This window comes from Nymphalis io, chromosome 10 (genome assembly GCF_905147045.1).
Source record: "Nymphalis io chromosome 10, ilAglIoxx1.1, whole genome shotgun sequence".
Taxonomy (NCBI): Eukaryota; Metazoa; Arthropoda; class Insecta; order Lepidoptera; family Nymphalidae; genus Nymphalis; species Nymphalis io.
The window spans coordinates 12,318,004-12,344,662 of NC_065897.1; the positions used below are offsets into that span (position 1 = coordinate 12,318,004).

At 32.4% G+C, this 26,659-nt stretch overlaps 1 protein-coding gene across 3 annotated transcripts in view; it reads right to left on the reverse strand.

Annotated features, from left to right (window-relative positions):
• LOC126771437 (protein dachsous) overlaps window positions 1–26,659 on the reverse strand; it is a 266,674-nt gene that overhangs the window by 151,039 nt on the left and 88,976 nt on the right. The window contains exons 1-2 of one of the 3 annotated variants that reach the window (XM_050491312.1): window positions 24,963–25,024; window positions 20,898–20,939 (exon numbers count right to left, since the gene is read on the reverse strand). The exons of 1 other annotated variant lie outside the window; for it this stretch is intronic. In XM_050491312.1, the coding sequence (XP_050347269.1) occupies window positions 20,898–20,903 (6 nt within the window). In that variant the 5' untranslated portion in view covers window positions 20,904–20,939; window positions 24,963–25,024. Of the gene's footprint in view, window positions 1–20,897; window positions 20,940–24,962; window positions 25,025–26,659 lie in introns of those variants that run through there. One more of the 3 variants, XM_050491311.1, reaches the window with a different exon arrangement.

Consider the following 26,659-nt stretch of genomic DNA (forward strand, 5'->3'; position numbering starts at 1 on the left):
AGACTAAAAACTATAACAGGTTTCATAATTTCAGCTAACTTCATTATAATAATATATAATAAAAATATATAATTGAGGCAATACGTGGAAGCAGTATTTCGATTTTAAATTATCCTTTTTATCGTAAACTATTCATAAAACTTATACGAAATCAATGTAACACTCACTTTTTCCTTGATATTCTGGGAAGTTTGTTAATAATACGCAATTCAAACTTACTCCTTGCGGGCAAAAACTCAAAACACATACATACATCTACTATTAGTTCTGGAATGGTTTCGTCAAGTATTCAATATTTCGATCGTATCTTCAAAATAGTGAAGCTATTGATGATAGAACTACTCAAATACAGTACAGTACAGAAACAGCCTGTTAATGTCCCACTGCTGGGCTAAGGCCTCTTCTGCCTTTTTGAGGAGAAGCTTTGGAGCTTATTCCATCACGCTGCTCCAATGCGGGTTGGTGGAATACACATGTGGCAGAATTTCGATGAAATTAGACACATGCAGCTTTCCTCACGATGTTTTCCTTCACCGAACAGCACGAGATGAATTATAACAGAAATTAAGCACATGAAAATTCAGAGGTGCTTGCCCGGGTTTGAACCCACGTTCATCGGTTAAGATTCACGCGTTCTTACCACTGGGCCATCTCGACTTCACTACTCAAATATATGAGATAAATATTTCATCTGTTACTAACCAAAACCTGTCGCTTCATGGAATTCTTTACAAAGAATAATAATATATTCAAAATATAAAAACGTAGTTAAAACGCAATCAAGAAGATCTAATTTCCTAACGGTTGCGTCATCACCGTGATTCAAATAAAATATTTATTGCAAAATGAATCCTAGATGAATGATTTAGAGTCGAATTTAATATTTCGTTGCGAGGCGATCTACCCATTGGTTCAAACGAGATGTTACTTTTTCTTGAGCCTTTTTATAATCCTGGGATAGTTAATGGTTCTGTAATTTGGACTGCGGGTAGAAGGCCGGGGTAATTACAGGTCAGCTCGTGTCATTGTCGGTATACCCTTACTACAAATTCCGTACCGAAATTGAATAAAAAGAACTTCGATGAGTAACGAAGGAGATTTCGGGATTTTTGTTAGGTCTTAAAATTATAGGTTCACAATCCGGGGTACTTTTGTCGGTTTTACAGAATTTCGTTTTGTTTCTACTCTTAAACTATTTAAAAATACAATATTTTATGATAATATGTTCCATTTTTGGAAACAATGAAATTATTATTAATAAATATTTTAAGATATTTTTATTATATATATTAAATATGTTTAGGAGTAGGACTGTGTCAGTAGTGCGATTCTATAAGAACTTCATGACTAACTTGTGAATTGTGGGTGCTATTTTGATGCGTGTATTCTTGTAACGTTATAATTATTATGGTCAATATCGCATATCACTTTCTGACATTTCACGACCGTTATCTGCGGTGCGTTTTGAGTTTGTTCGCTGAATCGTCGTTTTCAATACCTATGTCATCTTCAAATATTATCATTAAAATAAAGAACACAAAACTTACTGGTGGTAGTAGGGCTTTGTGCAAGCTCGTCTGGGTAGGTACCACCCACTCATCAGATATTCTACCGCAAAACAGCAGTACTTGGTATTGTTGTGTTCCGGTTTGAAGGGTGAGTGAGCCAGTGTAATTACAGGCACAAGGGACATAACATCTTTGTTCCCAAGGTTGGTGGCGCATGGTTAATATTTTTTACAATACCAATGTCTATGGGCGTTGGTGACAACTTATCATCAGGTGGCCCATATGCTCGTCCGCCTTTATATTCCATAAAAAAAAAACAAAGATACTCTCTGTAAGGATTTAACCCTTGGAAATAATAATATTAAAGTCCATTTTGTATTTTTGAGTCACGCACGTCAAATGTATTTTCCAGGAAGGTAGACAGGATTCTTATGGTAAATTGTCATCACTGCTCATAGATGAGACACTGTCAATGCGCCGCGATCATGGGATATGTTATATGCTCTTCTCTAATTACTGACTGACTTCAAATCAGAATAATTCCATCCATTTAAACGGTACCCTTTGTGGCTACCAGTGTTCGGTTTTTGAACCCAACTTGGGACTTATATAGTACACCCATTTAGAATACATGATGATTACATACATTGTCATATATATATATTTAATTAATGTTTTAAAATAATAGCTGTATTTTTTCACATTGTTGCATCTCAAATTATTTAATTTAGTACTTTGATAAAAAAAATGTCTTATATTACGTTAAATCGTAAATGAAAAACATTGACGGTTGATGGTAGGATCGCTGCACTGGATTACCATGACTAAGTTGGTAAAATAACAATTCGGTATAACCAAGAAACGTATCTGCCGCGTAATAAATGCCACTTATTTTAATAACAAACGCTAATTCTTTAGAAGTAGTAAAATGAACGGTAATCAATGGGAATCAAACAATATTACTACTCGAATGTCGATAATAGCGCATGCTATAAACTGAGATTGTAATTATACAACTACATTAAAAAGTCCTAATGATTATGATCATAAAAGGTTGGCTTAAAATGAATGCTCCCGTACAACGTTTTTATAACACACGAATAAACACCTTAATTTTCGAGTAGTAAAGCTTAAATTCAAACGAATTGTTTGTAGGATATATTAGAATCTAGTTTTATAACTTAAATCTGTTGCTTATCCTTTATTAAAAATAGTTTATGGTTCATTAATATTTGCTTTTATTTAATAATAATAATGAATAATGAAATATGTACATTGCGATTTAAAATTATATTTTTATAAAAATATAATCTGTTTTGTATGACGTTATAAAAATGTACTTATAAATTTTTATACAGCATTATCATTGCGAGCTATTAAAATTAAATCAAAATCACAGTATATATTTTATATTTCTCATTAAACATGACTTAAGCGTAAGTTTTTTAATTTAATTTAAATTAAACCTTTTTTATAATTTTTAATAGTCCAGATTAAATTTTGTCTTAGAGCGAAACTGGATTCTATGTGGCTCTATGACACAGTTGTTGAACACTGGCATACACTTACTCTATTCTTTTAGTGATAACTTTGAAAGAAAAACTCATTTTTTTTAAATTCTCTGATTCAAGTTTCGGTCTTGGGTTCTCGGATCGTCAGCCTAATGAAATAAAGAATACACCAAACAGGTATTTAAGTTATTTTCGTTGTAACAATAAATTCATACATACTGAAATACTACAAAATAGATGATTAAAAGATTACCTTATAAGCAAGTTCTATGTATCGACATTATCGTGTAAATATCTAAGAAATAAACCTTTAAAATCCTTATAAGTACAACCGCGAAATTCGCGCACTCAGTGCTACGTATTAACAAAATGACTATCTAATATAGCACGTTTACACGCACGGTAATAGCACTCGTGATGCGAGCCACCAGCTTTAATTGTCACAAAATGGCCGCTCAGCCAAATATGGAGCGGCTAAGGGAGCAAGAGTCACGCGTTGGGATTAGGTCGGCGATGTATAGTGTTTCGATTCAATGTTTTAGCGCTTCTATGAACACGCTGTAAATCTTTTGCAAATATAATTGTTATAAAATACCTTCCTCGGATGTAACTCTTGTAATATTATTGAGATAAGCTTAATATTGTTATTTATTAAATATATGTTGCTATGTTAGGGTATGTAAAGTCGAGATGGCCCAGTGGTAAGAACGCGTGAATCTTAACCGATGAACGTGGGTTCAAACCCGGGCAAACACCTCTGAATTTACATGTGCTTAATTTCTGTTTATAATTCATCTCGTGCTTTTCGGTGAAGGAAAACATCGTGAGGAAACCTGCATGTGTCTAATTTCATCGAAATTCTGCCACATGTGTATTCTACCAACCCGCACTGGAGCAGCGTGGTGGAATAAGCTCCAAACCTTCTCCTCAAAAAAGGGAGAGGAGGCCTTAGCCCAGCAGTGGGACATTTACAGGCTGTTACTGTACTGTACTGTATGTTGCTATGTTTACTTAGTGGTAAGGCTTTGCAAGCTCGTCTAGGTAAGTACCACCCACTCATCAGATATTCTACCGGAAAACAGCTAGTACTTACTGTTGTGTCCCGGATGAGTGAGGCAGTATAACTACAGGCACGATTGATGTAACATTTTAGTTTTCAAAGTTCTTACAGCGCCAATGTTTATGGTCGGTGGTGACCACTTAACATCAGGTGGCTCATCTGACCTCCCTATATAGTTAAAAAAAGATGAATTATAAATAATTATGTTTTCTATATTACATTCATATTTTTACTAAATAAGATTATTGAAAAAATTTATGTTATTTTTAAGCGAACCAACTAACTAACTATTATTCTAAAATAATTGCAATTGAATGTTAGGTACAGTAAAACTATAATTTCTTATTTGTTACCCGGATAACCATAAAAATAATCCTTTAATGTAAACCAAGAAAGCTATGGTTGCATTAAACAGCAATTATATTTATTAGTTTTAATTATATTCGAAGATGCGATTAACAATTTCCTTTTTGAAATATGGTGCCCATCATCAGAATAGTCATTTCCCTACTCTTATAGCATTTATTTGGGTATATATGCAAGTTTCTTGACTTACATCTTCTTTACTACAACAGCAATATTCACTATTGTTGTTCTGGTTTGAAGGGTGAGTGAGCCAGTGTACACAGGCACAGGAGATAGAAGAGAAGATAATGTCTTAGTTTCCAAGGTTGACGCATAAATAAAAATTGGTTAATATTTCTTACAGCGCCAATATGTGTAGGCGGTATTTTTTTCGGCGGCTATTGGTGGCTCACGTGGAATAGCTACCAATAATAACGAACGTCATTTAATATTTCTATCGACATACCAAACACTACATAAGACATATACATTTACATATATGTATATATATAACGTATACCAATATAAGTAGATTATCCGCCTCGAGAGGACCAAGTATTCTTTATCTTTGATATGTAAATAAGATATGATTTCCTCTAACATTGGGTGCCAGTCATTAGCTCGTTAGTTTAGTGGTGTATTCATGTTAATTGGTCAAGTACATTTTAAGATAAAACAGAATCTTGAACTCCAATTAAATTCAGTAAAACCTAGCTGATCATTCAAAGTACTGCAGGTTGCGTTCAAAATTAGGGCGTTTATACCCATGAGAGAATTATCAGCTAGTTAGGTACAAAGTCACTTTGTTTGAATGTTACCTATTTTTCCTCCAATAAGCTAGAATATTCTAGCAAGTTCGAAATTCAAATGGGAATTGGATTCAGAATTGAAAAAAATAAATTTCATTTACAGACCATATAAAATTGAGAGGATATAGTGCACGTGCACTTTACCAATTTACTTCACTCAATATTTAAATTTGGAACTCTTTAAATTTTTTTAAATATATTCTTTAGCAAAAGCTTTAATGTTGTGTTAAATATTAAAGGCATTCGTGTACGACTTGAAAAAAAAATGTGCAAAATTAAATGTCACTAAAAAAAATACTATTCGTAAATTTAACATAAACGAATAAAACTAACTAACCGAAAGTGCCATAGTAATATATATCCCCTGATAAGGCAAATAATTGTAGCAATTGTAATAACAGCTACCTTAAAAAGGGGAAATATTTATGACTTCACTCAGAGAAACGTACGAATTACGTGAAGCTCGCTCACAGAACTGTTAAACCGCTTAAAGTGGCCACGCAGTCTCATCGTGTGCGCGCGTCCTACCGCTAACTAACCGTAGGTACAATGGCTACTGACCAATAAGGCAAGTAATTGGAAATTCAAGGGAATGCAAAGCGCTTATACTGAACCACTAATACGACAAGAACAGTGCCAAGGCCCTATTTAGGGGCGCTTTGTAACTGTTAAGGAATTAATATAAATTTATTCTGTCAGACTATCTTGTTTGTGTTTTTAGATTAGAAATAATTATATAAAATTCTCTTTGAATATTTACATAGTATGTAAAGACTCGTTTGTTGCTTATATAATGGTATCATGTGAAAATAATTCAATTTCGAAAACAAATTTCGTACTTCATGTTAGGAATAAGGTTCATATATATATTATAAAAATAAACAAATCACTTTTAAGAGAATATTTAAATGCGGCAACTGTACACCTCTCAAGAACACCATTACGTTAGCAACATTCAACCAATCGATGAAACAAGCGGCAATGACTCTTATTCCATTAGCAATAAAGGTGTCTCTGGTTACAAACGTATTCGTGTCTGAACGTGCTCTCAAAAGCTTTTGTTGACATTTTTCAGTTTATGTTTTTCTATTGTAAGAAATTGTGTTTATTATTTATTACAGCAAGCCGCGGGAGCTAGTCCGGGAGCCGATTCAAAGGGTCCCTTTCACTTCATTTTATTTGTCACGGTAATTACTTTGTATTGCGCGTGTTTAATTTCCTTGTGTTTTCAGTTTTATTATAGGATTCAATGTTTTATAGCGCAGAAAAATATATATAGTCAATTCCAATTGCATATCATTGTTCGGCTGTAGTTTATATTAACACATATAAGTATTTTTTAAGGTTTTATCTTAAATCGATCACACGAATCACTTTAATGACATTTCAATCAATAAACACATCGATGTTAGCAAATAAAACGTTTTTAGACTTTTTTGCTTTTATTACAAGACCCTCTTTAAGCCAATCGCTATCTGTCTCTTATCACGTTTTTTGGGGTCGATGACCTAATAAAGGGTATATTAAGTTCATTTAATAACGTGAGAATCATAAAGTTACAATGATGTAAATTTATTGAATTTCTCCGAAATCTTAATACTTACTCATTAGAGCGATTAAACCGAAGAATAATGTTCTTAAAATAAAGACACGCAGAGAATAAAGAAAAAAGTATAACATGGCAAAGGGCGATAAAAAGAAATCCTCGGCTTAGCACGACTCGAGCGAAGAAAAAAAAACAACGAATTCAGTGACAGAAATTGTATGAATTAAATTAGTATCATTAACGACGGTTCTTTATTTATTATGTAGAAAAACGATAAACTGCTATTAATGAAATCAAATAACATTTTATTTTAATTAATTTATACTCCATATGTTATTAGTATCATCTTAATTTTTATTAATCATTACAAAGTACGTTTGATGTATCATACGTGATAATATTGCCCGATACAAGTTAAATTATCTTAACTTTGAAATAAATGAGTATAATTTATTATTAAATACACAACGTATTTAATAAAAACCGGAAAAATCATGATAAAAATATCTTAAACTAAGCTCGTGACATCTCATGCGCTTGTTTAAATTAAAACCCACAATAACCCTTAAAGATTGGCAGTTCTATCTACAGGGTATTTTATTAAGTTATATAAAGGTAACTAAATTATTTACAACTAAAATTATATTATATTAAAAATTATGTTCTTTTCTGTATCCCTGATGTAAAATTTCATGATGATCGGTTGTGTAGTTTTACGTAACAAACAGGCAAACTCAATATCGCATTTATAATATCAATTAGGATTGCAACATCACTAATACAAAAGCTACATCGTTTCTTGTTCATTATACAATTAATGTGTCTTCTGATACGTAATTACAAATATGTTCATTGTACGTAATTGCAGAATCCCAGTATCTATTACGGAAATGACAGAGCAAGATTAACAAATGTTTCTTAATACAGTAATGAATACCTCTTCAAATTGCCGCATTAATGTAATTGCTGAATAACTGTATAAAATGCAAATTATTATTAGAATATAACTTGTGTGTAAAATATAAGAACAATCATACAACATCTATTTTTTACAGTTGTTTTTATCATTTATAAGCATACATATATTTCCCGGCGATACTCCTTGGCTGGCTTTGTGACAATTTTAATTTATATGTATTGATAGATAAACATAAATGTAGGAAAACTTAATATTCATGAATGACCATAAATGCTTAGTAATCGATAAATATTAAGCAAGTCAGCTCTCGGCCTATAATCGTAGATGCGGCAAAGAGCGACTAATGGTATCATTTCCTATCCTTCGAGTTTTTGTTGACCAATCACGTTGTTGCGTCTGCGCAGGGAAGTGTAATTTGTCAGCGGTTGGAATGAAAAAAACTTACGCCTGTTTTAGATTTGCGGTGAGACCTAGGATAGACTAGACTCGGTCTGACTGATTATATAATAGGTAAGGTACAAAAAAATAAGGACAAAATGTATATACAGAAATCTAATACGACACTAAGAATAATAAAAAGAGTTTTTACCCTGATATTATATTATTATATTTTTAAAACATTACGATATTTATTATATAGTTAAATTTCATCTCAATCAATAATAGATCTATTATTAATTTCACTTATAAAAATTAACTCACACATACTAACAGATGAAGTTAGAAAAAAGTTTATGAGATAAACTCCCAGCCATATATGTACAGTAAAATTTTCATTAGAAAATTGATTACAGCCTTCATTGATACCGTTTACATCCGGCCAGTGCTATTTTCTCAATAATAACATACCACTCGACTTAATGTCAACAAAGATTCTAATTGATATCCATTGAACTAACGGGAGATTTATTCGATTACACATTTTAAATAGAGAATGTATTTTTTTTTAATGAAAGAGTATTTTCTAGAAATTTCTTTTGGCCTATGTAGAATAGACTGTTGACTTGGTATAATGGATGGATATTATGAGTCTTAACCGAATATCTTGGATCAAATCCGGGCGCACCAATAACTTTACATGCCGGGCACATTCATTTTAAAGAAATGACTAATATTCCTATTTATTTCTCCAATTAAGCTTAAAGCTTATGTTAGCAGACCACTGCCCAGGGGTTAGGATCGAACCTACGAATTTTACATCGCTAGGTAGGAAAACCAATTGATTGATGATAGCTCTTATTAAGCCTGTTTTTCTTACGAAAATAAGTCCAAGTAGTTGAGTGTTTCGAGGTGCTCATATTTTTATTATATATATGATACTATGAATTGATTATAATGAAATTCGATATAGAGCTTAAGATTTTATAGAAAATAAATACGTACGAAGTCAATGCCTAGTATTTTTTTAATATTATGCTTAGATAACCTAAAAATGTATTGAAAAATAAAAAGCTACTTTATTCATTAAGTTACGATGTTCACAAACGAGTTTACGACTAAACCGTTTATGATTGAACATCGATATGGCACCCAGTAAATATGGAAGTCTCGATATTACACATAAAATATTATTTTATAGCCAGTTACTGAATAACTCACGATCTTCGAATACGCCTATAATTTCCATTCAACCAATCACAACCGTTGACATCTAAAAGTGTTGCTAAACAAAATCGAAATACATTTTATTCAAGTCGATGTTTAAAAGATGAATTAAACCTAAAGCTATCACTGTTTCGAAATATAAGAACCGGCAAGAAACTTTTTTTATGTTCTTTATTAATATTCATTAAATATTTATAAGTAGGAACCGATAAAATAATAACTGTTAGATACAAAAGAGACGTACATTAACGAGATAAAACATCATTAAAATATAGCTAAAACAGGATATATTAAGAAACAAGATATATATATTATATTCAAATAAAAGTAATAAGTCCATAAATATCCCATGTGCTGGGTAAAGACCGCCCCTATTTATTAAGAGAACACTTGGAACTAATTCCACCATGCTGCTCCGGTTGGTGGACAGATCGCAGACATGCAGGCCTTCTCACGATGTTTACCGAGCACGACATGAATTATAAACAACATTTAAGCACATAAAACTGAGCGGTGCTTACCCGGCTTTGAACTAGTGACCTTCGGTTCAAACCCTTATGTACATACATCTCGGCTAATCGATCAATGACTTGAAAAAACGATGGTTTTTTTCTCGGAATTGGTTAATTCGTCCAAATTCAACAACTTTTTAACACTTTTGTAATAAGATAAAAAACACAAAGTCAAAAATAAAAAACAATTTACAACATTTCGGTAAAGTAAGCTAAACAATAAACGAATCCGCCGTCTAAGCTAAGCAGTGACATTTGTCGCAATCGGCTAGTCTATCTGCATACATTAGCACTAATAAAGCCTACAAGATGGCTACGAGGCGCTTTTTAACCACATCTGATACATAGTACCCGGAATGGGCTTTATTTTTACCTTAGATTTTTTTTCTCTCATTAATTAGTTTAATGAGGTGTTGCGGTTGGTCCGATATTTTTGTAATCCCGTTTAAGTTGTCGTGTAATTGAATTTTATCAATTTATTTCGTTTATGTTGGTACTTACTTTGAGATTATATATTGTGTCTTAATTAAAACTGTCTTTATATTAAATTATATGACTTAAATTATTTTGTTATCAGGTAATTTCCTCCTTTGGGGTTTAAGCTGCGTGCCAAATTTCATCAAAATCGATTTAGTGATTTGGCCGTAAAAGCACAACATACAGACTGAACTAATTTCGCATTTGTAATATTAGTATGGATTTGTCATAATAATGCGATTAATGAAAACTATTTTGTTTTTTAATTTATAAAGACATTTAAGCTTCTTAAATAAATACAAACATGTATATACAAGTCATATAAAAATATAACGGATGTATTTTCTTGACATTCAAAGAAATTAAAAACATTTATTTACAAAAAAGCCGAGATGGTCTAGTGGTTAGAACGCGTGAATCTTAACCGATGATTGTGGGTTCAAACCCGGACAAGCAACACTGAATTTACATGTGATTAATTTGTGTTTATTATTCATCTCGTACTTAACGGTGAAGGAAAACATCATGACGAAACCTGCATGTGTCTAATTTCATTGAAATTCTGCCGCATGTGTATTCTACCAACCCGCATTGGAGCAGCGTGGTGGAATAAGTTCCAAACCTTTTCCACAAAAAATGGGAGAGGAGGCCTTAGCCCAGCAGTGGGACATTAACAGGCTGTTATTGTGTTGTTTGTCGCTTATATACTTGGATTTGCGTGTTGAATTTATACTATACGTATTCCGTGTACATAAGTAAGTAATAAGGGGTTGTCTCCGTATGTTAAGCAAACTGTATCTCAATTATTATTTAATTCAAAGCGACGTTGATCCGTTTAACCAATTCAAGTAAACCTACTCCTCGTTTATACAATTAGGTTTAAAAATTGTACAAAAACTTGCGTAAATTCAGTAAATTTCTCTTTCGTCTGCACGTAAAGTGACAGTCAGGCGGACAAGTGTTATTGATATTATTCCCAGTAAAATGCAAGTGTCCCGAGACATATAATTGGATCGCTATTCCGAATAAACAAGTATGTACATTCGAGCTTTTTCTTCGCGTATTTGGTTGTATCATAATTTCTTGTCCGACATTACGTCTTTAGAGTTTTTTTTTTTCGTCGATTCAGCCTTTTTCGATTCGTAAGCCGATAATTTCGACCTCGCTCGGCATTCGCAATAAACGTTCGCTACTTATTTTCGCTCAACGTACCAGAATGTGTTATGTAAGATACGTTAATATTTTTTTGGTGATTTAGCACGCGTATCCCATTTATCGTTCCATAATGGGGTGTGATGAGGTATTTTTATGAATATCGTACGTATATTTGAACTGGAAATGAAGCTATTTACATGTAATTAAGACTACACAATGCAGTCGTTTATTATAACACACACACAGGTATGTTTGGGTGTATTTTAAAAATAATTGGTTTTGACTTTTAATCATTTCATGTTAAATAACCAATTATCTATTTGTACGTAAAAATACAAATTATAATCGATTTGTTGCCAGAAGCTAGAAACGTTAACACGTTGCATTTTTGATGTGATTTTACTCTTAGTTGATATTTATTTAACTTTTTATCATAGTAAATGGAAAAGTCAAGATGTCATAAATAATAAAGTTTTCCATAGTTCACGGCACGGCACTGACAAAGCCAAAGAGAGATCAGAAGACAAAGCAATGACTTAACATACTACGCAGTCATAATCTGCAGCCTGGCCTGGCCAGGCCAATCCAGCAACTATGAAATGAGTCAGAAATATATATATTACTTAAGTATATATAAAATCGAAGCTAAACTGTTCAGTCTCAAATTCCGCCCGGGCATTGCTCGTAATTACAACATTAAAACTTAAACAATGTATATATTTACATTGAACAGCTCGAGTCAATAGCATAATTCAAGCCGAATATTGGCACGGTCCATCAGATAAGCTGTATTATCCGCACCGAATATCTCTGTATGCTTGAGCGGTGAAGTGTTGTTATTTAAAACCAAAATTAATCAATTACTAACCTAGTAAGTCGAGAAAATTTAGAGAAATACTTCGTAACGTAACAGCCTGTGAATGTCTCACTGCTAGACTAAGGCCTCCTCTCCGTTTTTGAGAAGGTTTGGAGCCTATTCTACCACGCTGCTCCAATGCGGGTTGGTAGAATACATAAAGGCAGAATTTCAGTGAAATTAGACTCATGCAGGTATCCTCACGATGTTTTCCTTCACCGTAAAACACGAGATGAATTATAATCACAAATTAAGCACATGAAAATTCAGTGGTGCTTGCCCGGGTTTGAATCCACAATCATCGGTTAAGATTCACGCGTTCTTACCACTGGGCCATCTCGGCATGGCATGGAAATACTTGTTGATGTTGAATAGTAAAATTTCTTTTGTTAATTTTAGGTAAACTGTCGATTGAAACAAGTTGATTTAGCCTCTATTATATAATATGTGGTATAGTTATATATCTGTTAGTGGTACGCAATATGCAGAGATATTCCGTAACGTCGCAATAATAGGGAGGGTACCGCTAGTGTTTAGTGGGTAGTCGCTCAGGATACCATTTCCCGTTAACTGTGGTACGCCTAAAAGTAATTTTCAAAAGTAAGCTTCAGTTATCTTACTTTGAAACAATAGAACTAGATTGTATGAGGTATAATCTATGTATATAACATAGATTGGGAGCGATGGCATATACTACTTCTAACTTCAGCATCTACAGACGAAAGGCATCATTAGACGGAAAAAGTCATAAGAAATATATATATTGTCTTAATTACATATACAATACTAAATTGAAATTGTCTACTGCAAACCACGTGAAATAATAGCAAGATTCGCAACGAGTCGATGGAATTGAATATATTTAATATTTTCCATTGAGATTCTATTCTAAAATTAAATAAAGCAATTTTTATCGTTTTAAATGCAATTAAAAAAAATCGTGTCTGATACCTATTATACTTTACCAATTACCGTTTAAAACATTACAAAAATATCGATTTAAAAACAAAGCATAATTAATATGACAGTTACAATTATATTTTTTTAATTAAAAACAAAATAAGTGTTTTATTTTAGCCATTTAATATTAATTGTAAAAATTATATCGATAATTATGGCAGACGATGTTATAGACTCGAGAAATATTATATGTATACAGTCATATATATAATATTTAAGAATATATAACATATATATAAAACGGTTTCGCGAAAATTGATCGAAATTGATTGCTATGTTTTTGTTCTCGAGAGTACAATAAGAATGCCTTGGAAAGAGCAGGTTATCGGGGGTCCATTTCGAAATAAGCCGCAGAGAATTATGTGAATATTTTAATTCTGCTTACAGCCTCCGTGCTCCGTTATCAGCTTACTTGTTGGCTGTTGTTGGTTGGTCTATTTGTTACCTTCCTGACTATGTTTATTTGATTTCGTAATCATAATACTATCAATCTTCGGCACGTACTATAATAGTGCTCTGTATTAACTGGACTAAGACGCTAGTCTAGATCAGCTTTATATTCAGGAACTATAACTCGTAAAATGGCTTGCTTATAACTAAGTTATTTTTTTTAAATATTTAATTAAGAAAAAACACGTTTTAGGCTATTTTAAATATCAATATTAAAAATTCTATAATTTTTAAGGTATACGTTTTTAAATGATTGTATGCATATTTAACTTTTATATTTTATTTATTATTTCTAATTTTACTTTAATAATCATTATTAATACGTCTTAGTAAATAACCGAAGATCGCAATTTTCGTTCATATAATCGATTTTTTTAACTTGTTCAAATGTACCGCATCATTAACAACGGACTTTTTATTCGTAAGCCCATTCGTATTGTTTGTGGGCGTAACATGAATGGTGGTGAAACTTAATTTACGATATATGTATGAAAAAAGGAACAATGTGCAACAAAGTTGAAAATATTTATTTCTCAACGTATTAGAATTACAGCACAAAATCGATTTTAAATCGTTCGCAATATCATCGATTTCCAAAACTGTTGCCATGCCGAGCCTTATCTATAAAACCTGCTCATCACTCAACGTCAGAGCGGGCCCTCCGATCCCATTGTGGTATCGAAAACGTCTCGAGATTTCGCGAATTAAATCCCGAAAACCGGTGACCAACTGTCGCCTTCACTTGTCCTTAAAAACGAAACGGCATTGTCTTTCCGACTGTCCCGTCCCGAATCTCGACCTATACGCCTCGATCTCTCCATTAAAATCCGAACTCTGCTACAAACGTACAAGGTTGAAAATTCGTTGTAAAAAATAATTTCAAAGTCATTTCGACACGTATGTCGGCAGTATTTATGTTGTGTACGTCGACTTTCGTCTGTCCAGGGGCCTATTTATTACCTTTTCGCAAAGAATACGCTCGTATAAATTAATAATTTATTCGTTTTGAGTTCAGAGCAGGTTTTTAATTGTAGCTAGACTAATATTTTATTGGTCATTAGTGATCACTGGCCCACCGATGGCTTACGGTCACGTGTAATGAGAGTTGATATTAATGTTATATAGTTTGATTTGCTATATAAAATGCTTTATGAAATTGTATTTATGATAGAATTAAAAATCTTTGATAAGTTTAATAATTTTAGATATTATATTCGAGGTGAGGTTAGAAAAAATTATTCGTTTTAGACATTTTGATACTGAGCTTAATGACATTATTTTTTAATTGGCTGTTAGTTCGAACGTCCGTTATATAAAAATTACTTGTTGGATTTTAGTTAAACTTAGCAAACTGATAGCTTACATTATAGGTTACTATATAACGTACATTTCAATTAATTCAAAAGATAGATTTTTACTATACAATTAAAAAGAGTATTTAATTAATTATAATTTGTCCTGTTAATATTTGAATATATAATTGTGACGTTTATTTTAATGAATAATAAACAAAATGTACAAATTGTATTCGTATCGAACTGTTTAAGGTAATTTTATACGAAGTAAAATCGATGTACCCATTGTCTAACATGCTTCGAGTTAATGATGCGAGTTCACGTTCAACCGAATAACAAGTCAAAACAAAGCTTCCCTTCAATTAACCCTGGATACCCGGCGCCGATAAATCACGACACTCGAACGGTAGGTACAGTAGCCCGGGAGTCGAACCCGGATAGCCGCGGGTCACGAGATACAATCGACGCGACATTCCCTTTAAGTTAATTGTGCGATTTAATTGACGCCATTTTGAAAACGATCGAAGTATTCCCTTACAATTGTTCGAGAAACGGGAATCTTGGTTGGCGATTGTGATTTGGAAATGTACTTAAATTTAAATAAAACTAAAATTCGCAGATTTTTATTTCAAATAAATAAAATTTTAATTGGTATGAACAATTGTAAAATACATTTTAGTATAACAATAATCACACGGAAGTCGATTTGGTTGAGGAGCTTGAATCCGTTAATCAGCTTGAGGGTTCAAACCCCGGGCAGGCACAACTGAGTTTTAATGAACTTATCTCATGCTAGGCGGTGAAGTAAAATATTGTGAAAAAACCTATCGCATTCTGCTACATGTGTATCAACCCTATTAAAGCTGCGTGATGGAATATTTTACAAGCTTCTTCAAGACAAGAGGAACTCTTAGTCCAGCAGTAGACGGAAAATAAGTATGTTAATTTGAACGTTTGTGCATCATTATGTTTTTTATATAAGGATCTAAAACTAAAAGGTAATTACAGTCTGATCTGATCCGTTTGTAATGAAAAGACTCTTATCATGACTGACCGATCACCATGAAAGTTGGCACATACATGTATTTTTCATGGAGTATATATCTACCTATCGACGTTGCTGTAATTGTTATAACAAATTCTATACCCTCCAATCTGTCGCTATGACAATACATCCGAGAACGTATTTGTAGAATATTTTAACGCAAATCATGACGGGCAGTATAGCAACAAAAAAGGTATTGCAACGCACGCCGTCCATTAGCTTCTATTGTCAAATGTTAAATTCAATCTAGATTTAAAGTAAAACTCGTTCTATTCTAAATTACCGAGAATTCTTAATTTTATGCAACAGTAGCGGATATTTGTTGTAGATATTGATTTATTTTAAACATATACACGGATATAAAAGAATATCATTATAACATCCAATACAACATGATACTAAATTAAGAAGTCAGACAAGGATATGGACAATTTATTGAAACAGATAGCATCTTTAATATTATAACTTTTTATACTTTGGAAAGGACTTGTTTGTCCAATACAGTCTTTCAGCTATTTCCCTGATTTCTCGATCAGAATTCTTAGTTGGGCCAATAGAAAATATGGAATTTATTAACCCAGAACCCAAATAGTAACTCGGAATTAAGACCTTTTCCGTAGAAAACCGTTGATAGTACGCCCGAAGACTTTCTGGTCTGGTGGTATGGAACTATGAGAGCCAGGGAATAGTGTGAATATCCAACAGCTTGGTGTTCCTTTCAAGCTTTAGAGCCTAATCCACTACGTAATACCACTGTGGGTTTATTTCCGTGTGACTTAATATCATCCGATATATACAGGTTTTCTGGCGACATATTCCTTCACCTTGAAATTGATCATAAATACGAATGGATCACAAGAAATATCCGCAATATTCGGATGAGTTTTACGTTTTCTATCCATTAAGCAATCTTCAATCTTTTATGTAATTAGTAAAATAGGTTGACTATTAAATGAATCAAATATATAACAAAGGGAAAATCGTCATCAATCATTCTGCACCAAGAATTTAATGAAGACATATTATGTTATGTCCAATAAATATCGATGTTGAACTAAAAGCGGACGTTTCAAACAAATCCCGTTTTCGTAATTTAGAAGCGCCACAAATCGTTTTGATATTCGAAAAACAGTAATTAAGATCATGTGAAGCAAAACTTTATTATATTATCTTAGTATAGGGTCAACGACCGGTATTTAGGTGTTCGACGAGTTTTAGATGCATTTATAAATAAATACGATTTTAGGAATTTGTTACTTTTATCGACAAGGCTTTATGAAACCTTATTTTACCGTTGAAATGTAATTTTTACTTATTAGGGTTGACTTTTCTTTTTTTTGTACCAATCAAATACAAACTTTCGCAATATTTAGGAGAAAGTTTGGGGGTACTAGACTCTGTAGTACAGATTTATCGCTAATTAGTGAAATGAGTTCAATTGAATTCGACAAGTATTTCTGATTATCATAGTTAATAAGCTGTTATCAAAAAATTGTGTAGCAAAAAATTCGATACGTCGTAGAACCAGTTAGATTTCGCTTTTTGTCCATCGAAAAAACTGATCTACATCTTTACACGTGGACGTGCAAGCCTTCCTAGGAAGGTGTTATAAACGTCCACTGACCAATCAAATATCAATAGTACAATGGTAAAGTGAGATATCACGTGTTATTATTCTACCGCAAAACAGCAATACTCAGTATTATTATGTTCCGTTTTGAAGGGCGAGTGAGCCAGTGTAACTACAGCTCAAGGTACACCATATTTTAGTTCCAACGGTTGGGATGGTGCATTGACGATATAAGGGATGGTTAATATAAATATATATATATAATCAATATTGTCCACGAATGACAGGCAATTTGCATGATTATATTTACTGTGAGATTTTCAAATAAATATTGCATTCTTATATATTATGATCACGTACTTTGTTTTCATTATCAATTTGATTTAAAATTTGAAATGTGAACTTAACTTTTAAAAACATTTATTTCAATATCGTTTCGCGCGTACGAAGGCATACATAAATGACATATAAAAATACGAAAACACATAAAGATTAAACAATCTTATTTACCGATGCTCGTTCCGCTGACAAAACCTTATTTAAAGCTACATAATATTAATGATTTATTTTCGTTGTCTTAGCTTAAAAATGATAGCATAGCATAATACTTGCGTATTTGTTAGCGGCTCGTAGCTATTTGTTATAACGTAGAAACTACTGGACCGGTTTTGATGAAACGTACCTCAATGCACCTGGAGGCTAATCTACGGTGAAACCCGGTTTAAACCAGTCCAATGTGAATATTTTTACGGATACAACACAGAACATTCTGAACAGTTTCTTCTAGATTATATCATAAATTTTGTATCGTATAAAATGTCATCAAATTTTATTAACTCTGCATTTAACGTTAAGTCTACGAGTGTTGGCACTAATCGTTTAAATAATACATAGTATAAAGTACCTGCTCTATGTAAAACAGCTAATATATAAGCAAAACCTTGCTACAGATAAATTAGAAATGCAAAATTTTATCTTGTATTTTGTACAACATTTCCACAGATAACATTTTATTATATAATCTGTACCGTAGGACGATTGACATTTCAGAAATCGAGTATTATTAAAACCGCTTTCTCTATGCTAATGCATCGAATATTGATTCCCGATGTATCAAAGTGTATCCATGGCGTGAACCTCGCTCAATACAAAGCGATCTAATAATAAGTAATAACTATAAAATTATTCCAATACAAAACTACTTGGCGAAAGGCAGACGGTATCACGCATGCCCTGAATCTTATTACCAATCCAACTACAATGCACTTTAAACTTTAATCCTGTATAAATAGAATTGAAATTATAATAACTATAAATGCATACAAAAGTGAATGGTTCCATTGAATAGTGAGTTTTATTATTCAGAGCATAGATACGATTAAAGCTTGAATGGTGTGTGTCGAGTATCATGTTTCATTCTCACTTCGTCAGGTGTCGCTAGCGGCGTCGCTTTATTTTCTTCGCTTTTGTTCTATCGAGTGTGAACGCGATAAAAACAGAAGGAAGCGGGTCTCGCTCACAGAATAAGGGTGTTTTGTTAAAAAAAAATATTCATGAAAGGGTACTTGTTTAGGTTAGTTCGTATGACGCTTTTGTTCTCGGTGCATTGGAGGTATGTGTCCTGGTTTTCGGTACATTCATAATCATATCTAGATCGCTCGTTACCTAAACACCTCGGCCGGTGTACGGTTACGACGTGTCGTGTTACGTCTGACAGATCGATAAAAGAATATTGATTTTTAGATTTTTCAAGTTCAAATATTTGAGAAAATTATAGCTTTGTTTTTTATATAAAATTTTAATATGCATATGAATATTTATAGTCTTTTTATCAGTTAATTCGGTAATTTTACAGATTTGATAATTTCGATCAAGATTTAAGAGCAAATAAATATACATAAGAAATCGATACGGTATATATTATTCTTTATATAGTATATATTAAGAATTAATCACATAAAATAGCCCCTCAGATCTTATTAACCCAAAAATAATAGTCTAATAAGACTGTTTAAAAAGGAAATTTCTAAATCGGCTGTAACATAATCCACGATATACATACAAACAAAAATCCTCAAATAAGCCTTCCTACAAATGTGACGCTGAAAATGCTTCCCAGCCAAGCGTTGACTAAGTTCAGACCCTAGTGATTATTATTAAAAAAAATGTCTTAAGAGCCGTCATCGATCATTATACTTATCAGGAATGGTGTTATCTGATGGTGTGGCGATAACCTGATGTTAAATAGTATCCATTGTGACAGTTTCGACTTAGGACATTAGGCCCGGAACGCTTAGTATGGTTAGCAACACAAATAAATTGATTTTCATACAATTTTTACTTTGAAATTATTAAACTTATTTCTTGTTTTGTAGAAGGAAATTGAAGATATTATCGTTTCAAAATTGATCAACAAAGCTAGTTTTAAATTTCTCTTTTGAAAAGGAAAGAGCAGAACCAAAGCATCGACAGAAACTTCAACATGATATTAAAATTACTAGGACAATATTAATTTAATTTAATCCCATTATCATTTAAAAAAAGTATCAGAGTAAAGACTATATTTTACTCTTAGAGATGCATTCACTTCTCTCTCTAGTAAGATACACACACATTGATACATGACGTGCTAAAATATTAAGCAATGTATTTTAATAAAGATGTATGTACATTGTTTCATATATTTAAATTATTATCAATTCAGAATGATTGTCAATTAAATAACCTTTTAGCGTATTTCCTTATTATGTGTAAAAACTTAAATGTAAAATCAATTGATAATTAAATGCGATTAAAGCCACGGGAGACTAAAATTTAGCGTTTATTTATTACTAAACACATATTATTGAAATATTTTTATTTTTATTTTTTTGTATTTAAATAGTTCGTAACTAAGACTTTAAATACTTATATACTCTGTTTGTGGTTTTATTAGTATGTATGAGAGTCTCTCATTATTAATTCTATTAAAAATGTATATAGACCAATATAAGATAAATTAACAAAATAAAACATTACAAAGTTTGTTTTTGTTAACTGTACATAAACCAAGCACACGAGTTTTTAATCCAAATCTCGTGTATTTCAACACGGCCCTACAACTCGTCAAGCGAGCGGATTCCACGATAACCCTTTCTTTTTCTAACATAACAAATGATGCTCTGTTAGAACGAGACAGCCGACTGCTAGAGAACAGAGTGAAATTTTTCAATTTAAAGATGCTGTTACGTCAACTTTTATGTTGATAAGATGAGAAATTACTTAAATATAATACCTCCATCGATGAAAGAAGCTGAAGTTGCTTTTGACAATTTACCTGAAAATAGAAAAAAGCATTATTAGTCACTAAATGTTAATATTCACCCGCAGCTTCGCCTGCGTGTTGGGGGGCAATTGTTAGATACAAAATAGTAGCCTATATCTTTTCTTGGGATTCAAGCTCGCATACAAAATTTTATCAAAATCGATTCAGGTATTTAGTCATGAAAGCGTAACAGACAGTTTCACATTTGTATATTAGCATAGATTATTATACAATTATATAACTTATTTGAATTTGCGAAACGCAACTAATGGTGTTACAAACTAAAAATTTCGAAACGCGCTGCATCTACTTATATTAATTTTAAGACTCATTGGAATATATTTTGTTAGTGAGTTTGTTTCTCGCTACTATACGGAAGCTTGACGCGCTTCAAGAGCTTACGAGGTAAAAATGTTATTGATGGATTGGTAAGCTTAACAAAAAATCCCTTAGACATATCACGACCGGATAGGTTGTAGCTTATTCTAAAACACACGACTTAGCAATCAATATCTTAGTCAACTAGATATATCTTTGGTATTATTCATATAAAACGTATTTAATTTTTAATTAGTCCTTGAAATAAATGTACTCGAATCCATCTGATCCATTCTATTTTACATCAGAAATGAAAAGTTTTAAGCAATTTACTTGCTACAAATTAGATCTTAACATTAGATGAGTGTGGTTGGTACCACCACGGTTGGCGTGATGGTAGACTTGCCTTTCACGCCGAAGGTTGTGGGTTCGATTCCCACCCAGGACAGACATTTGTGTGCATGAACATGTCTGTTTGTCTTGAGTCTGGGTGTAATTATCTATATAAGTATGTATTTACAAAAGAAAATTAGTATATGTAGTATATCAGTTGTCTGGTTTCCATAGCACAAGCTTTGTACAAGCTTAATTTGGGATCAGATGGCCGTGTGTGAAAATGTCCCAGGATATTATATATTATAACATTCTCTTATAGATCTCTTTTTCCACCATCCAACCATTTTAGGTCTAACTGTTTTGAAATTTAAGTGATATAGTTGTATTCAAACCAATATTTCAATATCATGGGGATTATCTATTTTAAGACATTGAACTTGAATGAAGAGCGTATTTTATATTCGTTATAATAAAATCGTATATATAACTATTCGTGTCCCGCGGTTCTCTCCGTGTTCAATTTGGATTATACATTCCTGTTTTATTTAGTTTCCCATATAGGTTGACGTTTACGTTTACTGCTCCGCTCCGTACTTAAGTTATATAGGCTATAACCTTCCCCGATAAACAGACTATTTAACGCAAAAATATTTTGTTAAATCGTATTGGCAGTTAATATCAATTCAAACACACAACTCTTGTGCTTTTATAAATCCGACGCGTCTGTATAACCGAGATAAACTCAAAAACTACTGAAAATATTTTCATAAGGTTTTCACCACTGTACGAAACGATTCAAGAAGAAGGTTTAGATGTTAAATTCATTAATAACCTTCAAACTAATTTCGGCCACGGTCGCCGACTAGGAAAACTAGCCAATCGCTCTGGACGTATCATAGTGTACAAGTGTTTGCGCCAACACAGGTGCATTCTCTATTACCTCACATTTATAATCCATGGAACTTCAATCCGACACGACCAGAGTTCAAGTACAGAACCGATGGCTTTGCGTGTTTTCTAAGGCATACCGACCTGGGTTTTAACCTCAGGACCTCGGGATCTGTGGCATGATATCTACCCTCTAAACCAACAAGATAATAATAACTACATACTCTAAACTTGCTAGTTCTTCGATTAAATCTAAATTCCAATGTAATGCTGGGCGCTAGCTATCAGCTCAATAAAAGCCATATATTCTTGCCGGTACGTTCGTTCTTTTAGATTTACGCATAACCTAAAAATATTTTCAGAAGCGAATCGTTGTAAGCTAAAGATAAAGATAATACCTTGACATATCCACGCCAATAGCGTGTTTTGTTTAAATACATATTCAATATAGTCAATAAATAGTGTTTATCTCTAGACAAATCTAGCGTCACTAAGAGGATGAATAAATTAAAATGTTTTTGAAAATTATATGTAATAATATATAAATTTATTAGTACTATAATTAAATAAATAGCTTGAAAATTAGTTTTTATTATTTCATTAATTTGTATAATAAAATTTAATTGATTATATAGAATTTTGATAATATTAACTTGACAATTAAATCTTATTTATGTTATTAACTTAACACGTAATTACGATAAGTAACATAATATATATTAGAATTATTTATTACGTTTTCCAATATGATCGATGACTATTTTTAATACCTATTGTATTACACGAGACACATCAAATTCCTTCAAAGGCTACATAGTACTCACACCCATCGATTAATAACACCAGGCCTGTGGCTGACGAGCCCTAGGTCTATCTCGAACCAGTCTGATTGGCCAATAAACAAACTATAATAGTCCAACTGGTTTCGTATCTATTACAGAGTAACAACCACCAGAGGCTTTTCATTTAAAAAAATAATAATTGTATACATGTTTTATGAACGGTAGATTGGTTATAGTTTTCTCTGAAGCACACGTCTTACAATCAGCGAGTTTTATTTCCAAAATACATTGCCAAATTGTAAATACAGCAGCTCAGAGAATAGGCAACTACACCTAACAACAAGTTCACTGTCTGATCCCTCGCTCTCATTGTACAATGGGATGGATGTAGTCTGGCTTTTAAATCATGATAGCAAATTCAATTAAAAGAAAATCGGATCGAAAATTCGAATCCGAAATTCGAAGTCTACAGCCGTGTTTTATTTCTTAAAAAGTCATTACATATTAGAACCATTTCTAAAAAATATTTATATGTCAAAATAATAAGTTTATTTTTTTTTTATTAAGAGGAGGAAAGATTATACGGATTACTTTAATTTTTTTTCCTTTGTTCATTACTCTATTGTAACTTTATCCAAGTATCATTCATCCAGACATAATCGTACCACAAAAGTAATGACGCACAAAATAAATTCGCGGTCGTGTAAATACACATTCCTCACTAACATAACGTGTTATCCTACCATTTTAAAATGTACCTTAAGCCTTAGATATGAAGTCGACAGGATAGTAAATAAAAATTGTAATATAAATTACATATCATCTAAAACATATCGAGAATGTAGAAGCTCATCCAAGTTTTTACGAGCAATATTATTTATACTATACGATTTTATTCATTACTTTCAATGGCATCACGACATTGATACGACACTTTTAATACGATGAATTTATTATAATCAAACTTTAAGAGGAGAGTAGAGTGGAGTCGTGTCGTAGTCGTATCTTTAGGCGTAAAAAATCTTAATTCTCTGAACATGTGTCTGAAAAAAGAACAGCGAACGTGATTTGAGAGCGGCGCAATTTTTTTGCAAATATGCTTTATTTCTTTCGCCACAAGGATCAGATTAGATTAAATCATAAAAGGGACTTAATAGAGCCTTGTAAGAATGCGGCGCACATTCGAAACGCGTGTTTTTCAATTATTTCAAATCGCGCGAAATGTACAATGTTGTGTTAGCTTCGCGCGTACTAAAGATTTTTGACGATTAACCTTTCATTTCGTTGTAGAGAAAAAATACGACCAAATAAAATAGTTCGCTTGATCATGGCTGCCTGCTAATTATGACATTACCTAAGCATTTCACTGTCGCGGTGTGTTTTATACATTTCTACTTTATTCGGGTTATAACCGATCATACCTTTTTAGGGTTTCGTACAATTAATGACAAGCGGAACTCTCTTCGGCTTTGTCGCAGGCTATTTTCTCAGAAACCACTTATCGAAAACAGTTGAAATTTTATACTCGTATAAAGTTAGGTGATGCATATATGTTTAACTTAACAAACGTGTTCCGATTTCGGATGTTATGTTTGGGAAGCAAGTAATAAATTGATCGCCCCGACCGATGTTAAACATTGAAATTGCTTATAATTAAAGCAAACCAATTAATAAATATGGAGTAAAATTAATAAAAACATATGTTACTCACTGATAATGGAGCTTTCCATCGGTGAAAGAATTTTTAAAATCGGTTTAATCGGCAAAATGACCTTAGAGACCTTTCATACCGTTAGCAATCACGGCAACAAGTCGCTCTTACTCCAAAAGTTGACTGCCTCGTGTAGAGGGTTGATGTAAGGCCGGAGACGCGGAGGTCCTGGATTCAATTTCCAGGTCCGGCCAATAAAAACGTTATTGGGTTTTTATGTCAAAAAATTCTCAGTAGCAGCCCGGAGTCTGAAAGTTGGAAGTGTGTACACTCCCGTGCCTCGGAAAGCACGTAAAACCGTTGGTCCTGCGCCTGAACTCTTTCCGGTCGTGTCGGATTGCCGTCCCATCGGATTATGAAAGTTAGGAACAGAGAGTGCACCTGTGTTTGCGCACACACTTGTGCACTATAATATCTCCTGCGTAGTTGGCTAATCTCTCTTGAGATTGGCCGCCGTGGCCGAAATCGGTCTGGAGGACATTATTACTCCAAAATGTACCAAAATATATTTCTTGATAAAACCTCCGAAGTTTCAACAGCATTCAGATCAATTAGAACAGGAATTCTCAAGGTCAATTAATAAAATTTGCATGAAGCCAATCAATGTTTATTGATAAGAACTATCGTTATCTTTATATTTGACCTTTCAGGCTGGAATAAGAAAATGGCTGTACAAACACAATATATTATAATTCGTATGTAATGTAATATTGACCGAATTTCGGACACGGTGGCCAAAGAAAAGCTTTATGCTAGAGATATTTTAGAGTATGTACAAGTGTGTGGGTTATTCGAATGAATTATTTTAAAATATATGAATACATATAATATAATAATCCATTATATAAAATATAATCGATAAATGAATCCCATAGCTACCTAATAGCATAGACGATCACTGATCTTGAGACAAACCAACATTAGAGACATGTAAATGATTAATACTGTTAGAATACAAACAACAATTAAATTATGATTAGGGCTACCAATATTGAAATTCTAACCAAACACTTGGGTTAACATAGTCCAAATCTAGAACGTCAATATAATATAAGCGGTATTTTTGTTTTGTAAAAGGTAAGCAGAAAATTAATATACATTTAATAACAGAAGCTACTGACCTTCCCGTTTTTTTCGGTGGAATCTATATACCGAACTGTTGATTACTTTATTTTTAATTTAAATACATTTTGTAAAATTCAAAAGTGTTTGACTAAAGTATTTATTTTTTAAAACACGCGTTCTAGACTTTAAAAAACAGAGAATATATTTAAAAAAAACTATCGTCATGAACTGTCTTTTTCAAAAAGTTTGCATAATCAAATTAATAAGAAAATTCTGAAGTAGATTAAACTTTTTATTACTTTTATTTTGTTATGGTTAAGTTAATAAAAGTTTTAAGTATTTTAGGTGTTTATTACACAACGAACAGGTTTCATTTTCAAGTTTCCGTTACATATTATTTTTTATATTTACAAAACATCGACACCGATGTTGCCAATGCGAGATCTTGTCTATAAAAACCTAAATATTTTTGGAATGTGAACATAGAATATATTTAAATTTTATATTTTGTTCATTTACGGATAAGGCGATAAGAATGTCACTTCTTTTCAAGTTCTGTCGTAAAAAAAACCTTCTTAAGTCTTTAAGTATTTTAATAAGAACTTAAAATATTTTATCAGAAATCAAGTTAA